We start from the raw sequence: 10,584 nt of genomic DNA on the forward strand, positions 1-10,584 counted from the left end.
GCCCGCTAACGTACCGCACTAACACACGCACCCGCTAATGTACCGCAATAACCCACATGCCCGCTAACGTACCGCACTAACCCCACACCCACTAACGTACCGCACTAACCCACACACCCACTAACGTACCACACTAACCCACACACCCACTAACCTTCCAATCAGAAATTCAGGAGAAATATCTTCACCCAGAGAGGGGTGACAATGTGGAACTCGCTACTGAGCGATGGAAGCAAATGGTATCGATGCATTGATGCAGAAGCTAACGCACATTAGCGAGAAGTGAATATTGGGCTACATTAATAGATTTAGATGAGAAATAATGGGAGGAGACACAAATGAAGCATCAACACTGGCATGGACAGGCTGGGCCAAATGACCTGTTCCTCTGGTCCTAGCTGATGCTTGGCAATACCTGCTGGATGATTTTTTATTGGGACCCTCCAATTCATGTTTTCGAGCGAGGAGCCCTTCCTGCTCTGCTGTGTGTGTAACTGGTGGTGGCGCTGCAGCACTGTTCTGGGGAGATGGTGCAGAGCGGGACCGGCGCGGTTCTCCAATCGGCTGGTTCGGGTCCTTCGGCCGAGGTCTCCTCCTGGGCTTGGGTCTGTCCCTCGCTCTCGGTCTGTCCGGTCGAGGGGTTCTCTCTGGCAGTTTCTCAATTCCATTTGGCAGGCCAACAGACAGTGATGAGTCCCGTCCCTGTGTGGAAAGACAGCATCTCAGTCACACGGCTCGCCAAAAGCATCAAAACCACTTTCACCGAGCTACAGCGTCCTGGAGTATGACACTACACAGCGTCTGCCATTTAACCTGTCCCTTGCAAACCCTATTCCCAATTCAGAACATTTCCAGCCTGTAACATGCAGGAAATACAAACTGTTCACGGGACGGCAAGGGAAGGGTACCACAGTATCTAGGAGATCAGTGGACACCAGATAAATACTGTCACCCTTAACCAATGAGACTTACGGATCGAGAAAGAAACAGCAAGTTAGGAGAAGATGAATTTGAGTTAAATCGGGTGCAGAATGTGAAATAAAGAGAGGGAAAGAAAAGTTGAATTTTTAAAAAATTTTGTTCACGTTCATTTATGGGAAATAGGCTTCACTGACCAGGTTCTGCATTTATTGCCCAGAAGGCAGTTAAAACTCAATTACATTGCTATGGGTCTGGAGTCACATGTAGGTCAGACCAGCTAATGATTTCCCTCCCTGAAGGACATTATTGAAACAGATTGGTTTCTCCCCCAACAATCTTGATGACCATTAGACTTTTAATTTGAAATTCTTATGAGTTCAAATCCCTCCATCTGCTGATGTAGGTTTGGAACCCCAGAACACACTGGAGTCTGGATTAATAGTCCAGAAATAATACCACTAGGCCATTGCCCGCCCTAAGAGGTAGAAAATGGGCGTCATTGGCAAGGCCAGCTTTCATTGCCCATCTCTAGTCAACTTTCAACTAAGTGGCTTACTTGGCCATTTCAGAGGGCAGATAGGTGTCAACCACTTTGCTGTGGGTGTAGAGTCACATGTAGGCCAGACCGGGTAAAGACAACAGATTCCTTCCCAGAAGAATATTAGTGAACCAGATGGGTTTTAGCGACAATTAATGATAGCACTATTAGTGACAACAGCTTCATTTTACAGATTTACCAGCTGAATGTAAATTCCACTAACTGAGCATTAGCCAGGGCCTCTGAGTTATCAGCCCAATGACAGTCCTAGTGCACCAAATCCTAACTCGCACCAATTCCCATTCATCTGTTATCCCTGTTAATGCAATAATCCACTCACACTCACCTGTGCCTCTTTCTCCTGAAGTTGCTCTACAATGTCAGCCAAAGTGGTCCTCCTGTCCCTTCAAAAATAAGACAATATGGGTTAAACCACAATACTCTGTAAGGGAATTAGGAGTAAAAAGACTAGTAATACCTGGAAATGAACGTACAGGTCGTGCCAGAACTCATATTGAAGATATGAGAGGGTCAGACCAGTAAGTCTGATTACCAGTTTTACTTTGCAAGATTCCTGGCCCTCCCTCATGCGCCGAGAATCCCCAGACCTCACTTGCTCAGTTTATACAAAATCCCTATAATCCCCATTTCCCATAACCAATCCACCTAACCTGCACATTTTTGGACTGTGGGAGAAAACCAGAGCACTCAGAGGAAACCCACGCAGACATGGGGAGAATGTGCAAACTCCACACAGATAGTCGCCCAAGACTAGAATTGAACCTGGGTCCCTGGTGCTGTAAGGGGCCGTGTTAACCACTGCACCACCATGCCAACCTATATAGGTTGTGTATGCTCAGGCGTGCTTACATTATAAACTGTTTTTCTCAGGATCTGTCTTGCTTTGTCATTTCTTAAAGCAACCATCCTTACCTTTTCCTCAAGAGACCCACCCTTAATTCAGCTGGTCCTTCCAGAATAGAGTGACCTGGGGGTTTCATGATGACGGGACAGATTGAGAGTCATTAGCAAAGTTTATGGGATTTTGAGCTTCCTAAATGAAGGCATTGAATACTAATGATGTGATTGCTTAGTTGTACAGAACTGAAACTTTGCTAGAAGGAGGCAAGAAGTCAACGTTGCTCATCTTGCATTCACCTGAACCAGGATGCAAGGATCAAATTTGGAGAAAGGGCACCATTTTACACAGCCTGAGGAGAGGGTGCTGATTGGCTGGGCCATCATAGGGGCGGTGAGGCAGCAGGAACAGTTAACTGTCAATTGTAATTCCCTGACCCAAGCAGGTAGATTCTGATTAGTCAGGGTGTTGCTGTGGGGATGCAACTGGACATTGGGTGTCTCCATAACCTCTTTTCTAATGAGCAAAGATGCATACATTAAAATGAAATAAAGATGAACTTTTATAGAACACTAGTTCATCCCAACTAGAGCAGTTCTTCCAGGTCTGGTCCACACTCTTTAGGACAGATGTGAGAGCGAAAAGGAGATGTAGCAGAACAGTGCAAGGGATGAGGGGTTTTGATGGAAGGAGCTAGGGTCTTGGAGTGAAGGAGACGGAGGAGAGGATTGATGGAGGTGGACTAGATTCCACCAGGTTTAGACAAGGTATTTGGATGGGATGGGGATGGGGGCGAGGGCGGGGAGAGGAGTTGGGTAGAGCTGTTCCCATTATCCGAAGGCACAAGGTTCAGGAGGGGAGTAACAGATTTAAAGTTCTACAAAAGCGATTCAGAGGCAGCAGTTTTTACACAGCAAGTGTGAATAACCTGAAATTCTCTGCCTGCAGGGGGAGTGGAAGCAGAGATTATGAACAATTTCAAAAAGAAATTGGATAGGCTCTTGAGGGAAATCAAATTTCAGGGCTTTCGGGACAAATTGGGACAAACTGGATTGCTGTACAGAAACCCAACATGGCCTTGTTAGGCCAAATATGCTCCATCGGTGCTGTAACAACTCCGATCCTCTATCGTAGGAATCCATATGTTCTATTTTAAAAATCAACTTTCTCAATTCATCCTGTCGGTTCTCAGGTATACCAGGGATATTGTAAACAGTCAGTTTAGAATTGATTGGGCTGTTCCTGGCCCTGTACCTGTTCTGGGAGTGATTCGCAGGGACAGTGTTGGAAGAGTTTTACTTTCAGTTTAAAAGAGTAGAGCTAGTTTTACTCTGTATCTAACCCTATGCTGTCCCTGTCCTGGGAATGTTGATGGGGACAGTGTTGGGGGAGTTTCACTTTCAGATGAAAAGAGTAGAGGAGGGTTTGCTCTGGATGTGGTCATGTGCTACCTCTGTCCTTGGAGTGTTTGATGGGGACAGTGTCAAGTATGCATTATTTTAAGATTTAAAAAGAGTTTGGGAGAATAGAGGGAACCTTGCTGAGTATCCAACCCTGTGCTGTACCTGGCCTTGGGACAGTTTGATGCAGACAGTATTGAGGGATATTTACTTTCTGTTTAAAACAGTACAAATGTTTGGATCGGGTGAAGGAGGAGACTGATAATCATCTCCTGCCATAAACAATACTTTGCCCTTCATCCTCTGCAACATATTCTGAAACATTGGTGAAGGCCGGCACAGTGGCTCAGTGGTTAGCACTACTGCCTCAGTGCCAGAGACCCTGGTTCGATTCCAGCCTTGGGCGACTGTCTGTGTGGAGTCTGCACATTCTCCCCGTGTCTGCATGGGTTTCCTCCCACAGTCCAAAGACGTGCAGGTTAGGTGGATTGGCCATACTAAATTGCCCATAGTGTTCAGGGAGGTGTAGATTAGGTGGGTTATAGGGGGATGGGTCTGGGTGGGATGCTCTGAGGTTCAGTGTAAACTTGCTGGGTTGAAGGGCCTGTTTCCACACTGTAGGGATTCTATGAAGAATACAGTGACAGCTTTCCCCAGAGTAATGTTCTCCACTTTTGTTTGTGTTTAATTTTGATATGGTGCCCCTGCAGGGGCTGCTTCACTATTATTTATTTCTGGACTACCTCAAAGAATCAAGGGAGACTTATTCCGTATTTTAACCTTTGCTGTCCCTATTCCAGGAATGTTTGATGGGGAAGGTGTCAAGGGGACTTTATATTCGGTTTACTTTGAGTTTAAAAGAGTAGAGGAACCCTTACTCTGTACTTTAACTCTCTATAGACCCTGTCCCAGGGGTGTTTGATGGGAACGGTGTCGAAGGAACTTTACTATGAGTTTGAAGTGTAGAGAGGGCTTTTCTTCTGTATTCAAATCCGCGCTGTCCCTATCCTGGGAATGTTTAATGAGGACGGTGTCGAGGGAACCTCCCTTTCAGTTCAAAGAGTTGAGCTCCATGTGTCTGCAGCTGAAATGTGAAGGGACCAACCCTCAGCTACACAATCAAAAGGGGGGGGGGTGTCATCTTGACCTCGGCTCCTCACCCAGCAACTCCTGCATCCTCCTGTTCCAGCTCCCGATGCTCGCTCAGAGACTCGCGGCGCTCTCTCTGCTGCTCCTGCTTCACCTCGCTTTGCTCAGCTTTTGTCTGCGCCTGCTCGAGCCTCCCCTCCACTTTCTCTCGCCTCAACAAGCTCGCCGGCTTTGGATCAGACTGTGCTGAGCCTGGGAGCTTGGCCGCTCGGAGCTCGGGTCTCTCGGTTCGTGCCTCCAGGGGCCCGTCGATGATTTCGTACACCGCTTGCTGTTTGATGGGCCGCGTCTCTGGCACTGCCACTGACTGTTCGGGCAGAACAACCCTCGGCTCTGGTAGCATTCTGCGACTCAGGATAGGAGTGGCAGGCTGCCGCTGTGGCATCTGCCCCTGGAGGGCCACCTTGTTCTCCATTCGCTCCAGCTAAAGAAAAAAGGAAGCAGTATATATATAAATGCAGACAGCCATTCCTGTAGAGTGGACGCACTTACTGTGCATTGGGCATTGGCTTTAGTTAAGGTACGGGGCAGCTACTGGAAGGTTTAGAGCTGCAAACACAAGAATACAAAAACAGAGTAACAGTAGGCCATTCAGCCCTGCTGCTCCATGTCTGATCTGAGTAAGGCTTTCTTAACAACCCCTATGTGTGTCTTCCAGAACCTGCATGAGTTTTTTTTTTAAATCCTTTATTCTTTTACAGGATGTGGGTGTCACTGACAAGGCTTAACTGCCATCATTAATTGTTGAGAGTCAACCCATATTGCTGTGGGTCTGGAGTAAAAACTATCCGAGACTGAGCGGGGATGACAGACTTCTCTCCCTAAGGGGGACCGGCGAACTAGATGGGTTTTTACACCAATCTGTGATAGTTTCCTGGTCACCATCTCTGAGCTTCCAATTCCCAATGTTTTAATTGAATTTAAACTCTACCAAATGCTGCAGCTGTGATGGGAATTGAACCCATGTCCCAGTGAATCATTAGTCTGGGCCTCCGGGTTACTAGTCTAGTAACAATGCAAATTCATTACCATCTCCCCATCCCAAGTATCAAAGGACAACCATGCAGATGTTACCGAGTACCTCATTCATTCTGAAGCTGAACTATCGCACAACCACACACCAGCACCAACAGCATCACTTCAGTGGCTTCACTTGGTAAGTTAATTCAGTTTTGACCTGGTGATTCCCACTCAAAGGATAGGGAGTGTCTAACATAGGAGGGGGGGCAATCCTAACCATGGCTTGCAGAGCTAGATACAGGTACTGAACCCTAGGGACTGTTGTTGAGAAGAAAGCAGCTCAGATGGATCAGCAACTGCAAACAGACACACACCTACTCTACATCATTCCCACAACAAGCAAAGAGATGGAGGAATCCCACCCTGACGCCATCAGATTGCTGGGACAAGGAATTGCAAGGATAGCTGCCATGCAGGGAGTCTCTGTCTTAAACAAAGTGAACAACTGAGCCTCCCTTGGCCCCTAGGCAGCAGAACCCGAACTACTCTGAGTGAAGAAATTCCTCTAACCCACCTGCCAGTTCCCCTCCAAGCCACTCACCATCCTGACCTTGGAAATATAATGCTGTCCCTTCTCTGTCACTGGGTCAAAATCCTGGAATTCTCTCCCTAAGGGCATTGTGGGGCAACCTACAGCAGGAGGACTGCAGCAGTTGAAGAAAGCAGCTCATCACCCCCTTTTCAAGGGCAACTAGGGATGGGCAGGAAATGCGACGCCCACATCCCATGCGGGAAAAAAAGATTATCGTCTCTGTTTTAAAGGGCAACCTTTGATTTTAAACTATGACCTGCTAGTTTTAGATTCTCCCACAGGAGGAAGCCTTGTGACATTGACCAGGCCAAGACCCCTCAGGATCTTATATGCTTCAATCATTTTGTCTCTTCTGAACTCTCATGGATATAAGTCCAACCCATCTGACCTGTTCTCACAAGACAATCTGCCCATTCCAGATCCTAGTCTGGTAAACCTTCTCTGAACTGTTTCCAACATCCTTCCTTAATTAAAGAGACGAGAACTGTACACAATTCTCCCAGATGCCATCTTACCAATGCCCTGTGTAACTGTAGTATGACCTCTCTACTCTTGTAACTCAATTCCTTCACAATAAAACATTCGAATGTTCGATTCACACCACAACAGCTGGTGGAATTTAAATTTAATCAATACTAAGGTGGAATATAAACCTTGGCTCAGTAATGGTGACCATGACAACTGACAGTTGTAAAAAGAATCTGATTCACTCATATCCTTCAGGAAAGGAAATCTGCTGTCCCTACCCAGTCTGGCCTCCATGTGACTCCAGACCCACAGTGATGGGGTCAACTCTGAACTGTCCTCTGAAATGGCTGAGCAAGCCACTCAGTTTAGGGGCAATTAGGGATGGGTGACAAATATTGGCCTTATTTGTGATGCTCCACTAAAATAAGGTTTGTGATATTCCCGTGCAAGCTGCCACATGGAGTTAAGGTAAACTGTGCTATAAAAGTGACCTGGTTCAAACACTGGCATGAATGGGGATTAAATACTTTTCAATTAGATGTATTCAGGAGGCATAGGGGAAGGACAAAAGAGAAAGAAGCAGGATGGCAGCATTCATCAGGAATAATATTACAGTCATACAAGGAGACAATGTAAAAGAGGACTCAAAGACTTAATCTAATGGTGGAGAAAACAAAATGAACTGTCACTTTACTCAGTTTACCCAGGAACCCCAGGAGTAGGCCATTTGGCCCTTCATGTCTGCTGCACCATTCGATAAGATCATCTAGTGATGGTCTCAACTCCACATTCCCATCTACACAGCCCCCTCACCCACACTGACATTACTCTTGACTGCCTTCTCCATCCAACTCAGCCTCGAATTCCACGCTCAAGTGACCTTGAGATGAGAAACCTCTGCTCGTCTCTGCATCAAAAAGGAGACCCTTAAACTGTGTCCCTTAGTTTTACTGTCCCCCACAAGAGGGGACACTGTTCTGGGTATCCAGCCAATCTGGCCCCTGTCACTGCTGCCTCCCATCCTGTTACTGTTTGAAACCACTGTCCAAACTCAGTCATGTTCACAAAGATCCCCTATTTGTTTGGACCTACCGTGGTGAGCCTCCTCAACGAGCTGAACCTCTCCTCCCAGACTGCTGCCGCCTTGCGGAAAGCCTCGTGCCGCTTGATCAGCTGTTCCACCTCGTCCACACTGTTCCCCAGCTGGTTACTGCTGACCAGGTGCTCCTGGGCACTCAGCCATGATTCCGCCACCACTGCCTCTTGTGCAAACTGGTGCACCTCCAGCACTGAGGAAAAGGCCACAGCCAGTATCAGGCATCGTCCCTAGAACGAAGGCTGTCCCAGTAGCGCTGAACAGAAACCGAAACCAGAAGGATACAACACAGCGAGCACCCTATCGGTCCCCACATGGGAACTTGAGGGATCTGCATCGCGCCTCGTCTCATACAATCACAGAATATTGACACAGAATTTGAGGAAGTCTAGCATTGCGATTTCATGATTGCACAACACTTTCTGAATAATTCTGAGTGCGCTAATCTGGCTAACAACCAGTTTAAGATGTAGCTCGCTTACATTTGCTGGAAGCTGCATGTATTTACATGAAGGGTCCTGTGTTCGGAAGACAAAATGCACTATGGCGTTATGCCTTCTGTGAATTACACAAAAAAGTGGGGTAAAATGTTTCCTTAGTGCATCCTCCATGGCAACACCTTGTCCAATCAGAGTCAACATGCTAATCAATTAACACCCTTTCCTCATTCAGTATAAACTGAGGAGTTTATAGTATAAAGTGAGTATAGTATAAAGTTCTGAGGAAGGGTCACAGGACCCAAAATGTTAACTCTGATTCTTTTTTCCACAGTGCTGCCAGACCTGCTTGAGCTTTTCCGGCAACTTTTGTTTTTGTTCCAGTATAAACTGTTATTCTTTTTAAAATTTGACATTCTTGCATCTGTCCAGATGAGCACAAGATAAAATTCTTCAACAGTATGTCCCTTTTTCTGCTAGTATTTACAGAATGACAGGGCACAGAAGGATACCATTCAGCCCATATTTCTGTGCTGGGTGTTTGACAGAGCTGTTTAATTATTCCCACACCCTTGCCCTTTCCCCACAAATGTTTCCTATTTTAAATATTTACCCAGTTCCCTCTTCAAAGTTACCACTTCATCTGCTTTCACTGCCATTTCAGAGGGGGCATTCTTAGCAACTCACTGCAGAGTAAAGAAAGTATTGAGAACTGTGTGGGAGGAGGGCAGGAACAGAGAAGGACATTGGGCCAGAGGACAGCAGACTGAACAGACAGATCTGGGGGTGTGGGGAACAGTGATCATAAGTGGGTTATTCATTACAGGCTGGAGTCCTAGACATCCCATTGTAGGAAGGACATCAAAGCTAATGAAACGAGAGGTACACATAGGTCATTGAGGGAGAGAGACAGACAGTGAGTGTGTGTGAGGGGAAGAGACAGTCAGTGTACGGGTTTGATAGAGAGTATGTGCACATGTGAGAGAGAGTGTGCGCATGTGTGTGTGTGAGAGAGAGAGAGAGAGAAAGTCAAAGAGAAAACATGCATGTGAGGGAGATTTTGTATGAGGCAGTTTGTGTGAGAGACAGAGAAAGTGAGAGTGTGACAAAAACAAAGTTGCTGGAAAAGCTGAGCAGCTCTGGCAGCATCTGTGAAGAAAAAAAGAGTTAACGTTTCGGGTCTGGTTACCCTTCCTTAGAAGTGAGAGTGTGTATATGTTTGAGTGAATGTGAGTGCCTGTGTGAGCATTTGTGTGTGTAACAGTTTGTATGTTTGAGTAAGTGTATGTGTGAGAGTGGCTGAGACAGAATGTCAATGTGTATTTGAGTGAGTGAGGGAGTGTGTGTGAGTGGTTGTGATTGTGTATGTGCACGTGTGTGTCAGAGAAAGAGACTGCGATTTTGTACTTGTGCAAGTGTGAGTGAGTGTGACTGTGTGAGAGAGAGTGCATGTGTGTTATAGGTGAGAGAGTGCAAGTGTGTGTGAGACTAACCAGTGCCACAATCAGGAGACCAACAGATGATGTGAAGGCAGATCTGCATTAACCACCAATCCCAATACTCACTCTGTTGTAGCCACTCCCAATGTTGCTCCCATTTTTCCATCATTTCATGTTGCTTCTTCAAAACCTTATCCAGTTTCTCCTTAATCTAAAAAAAATTCACGTAGCTACAATTACAAGGATAAAAATTTGACACGACTTATACATAAAACAAGGATGAGAAAAGCTGATTTTAACTTTGCCGTACCTTAATTCCCAACAAATCCCAGAGAGTTGGAGGGATTGAATGAGAGATGGGAAGTGGAAGGACGGAACAGGGAGGGAGAGCGGGAAGAGAAGCAGCAGGAGAGGGAAGAAAAAGGCAGGGTAAACGATGAAAGAGGAACTGGATGAAGCATGAACTGTGTAACAGACAGGAAGCAGTGAGAGTTCAGTCACTGTGAACAGACATGAACTGGAGCAGGGGTGGGCTGTTTAACTTGTCTAATTTCCAACTCCCTAACTCTGTTGTCAATGACAATCCTTTACACACTCACTTTCTCACACATATGCATGCACATACACACTTGCTCCCTCACACATACATGTTCTCTGTCTCTCACACATACATACACACATGCTCTCTCACACACACACACACACACACACACACACACACACAC

The 10,584-nt window shown here is 46.2% G+C and overlaps 1 protein-coding gene across 1 annotated transcript in view; it reads right to left on the bottom strand.

Moving 5' to 3' along the window:
• Positions 1 to 415: 415 nt before the first annotated feature.
• The window catches only part of LOC125488287 (spectrin beta chain, non-erythrocytic 4-like), a gene marked incomplete at its 3' end in the record, with an annotated part of 26,214 nt that continues 16,045 nt past the window's right edge, over positions 416 to 10,584 (bottom strand). The window contains exons 5-9 of the mRNA XM_048621220.1: positions 9,986 to 10,070; positions 7,980 to 8,176; positions 4,879 to 5,291; positions 1,806 to 1,863; positions 416 to 702 (exon numbers count right to left, since the gene is read on the bottom strand). Coding sequence (XP_048477177.1) covers positions 416 to 702; positions 1,806 to 1,863; positions 4,879 to 5,291; positions 7,980 to 8,176; positions 9,986 to 10,070 — 1,040 coding nt within the window. The remainder of the gene's footprint in view (positions 703 to 1,805; positions 1,864 to 4,878; positions 5,292 to 7,979; positions 8,177 to 9,985; positions 10,071 to 10,584) is intronic.

The sequence above is a fragment of the Rhincodon typus genome, unplaced genomic scaffold (genome assembly GCF_021869965.1).
Source record: "Rhincodon typus isolate 14 unplaced genomic scaffold, sRhiTyp1.1 hic_rhity00000135, whole genome shotgun sequence".
NCBI classification, from domain to species: domain Eukaryota; kingdom Metazoa; phylum Chordata; class Chondrichthyes; order Orectolobiformes; family Rhincodontidae; genus Rhincodon; species Rhincodon typus.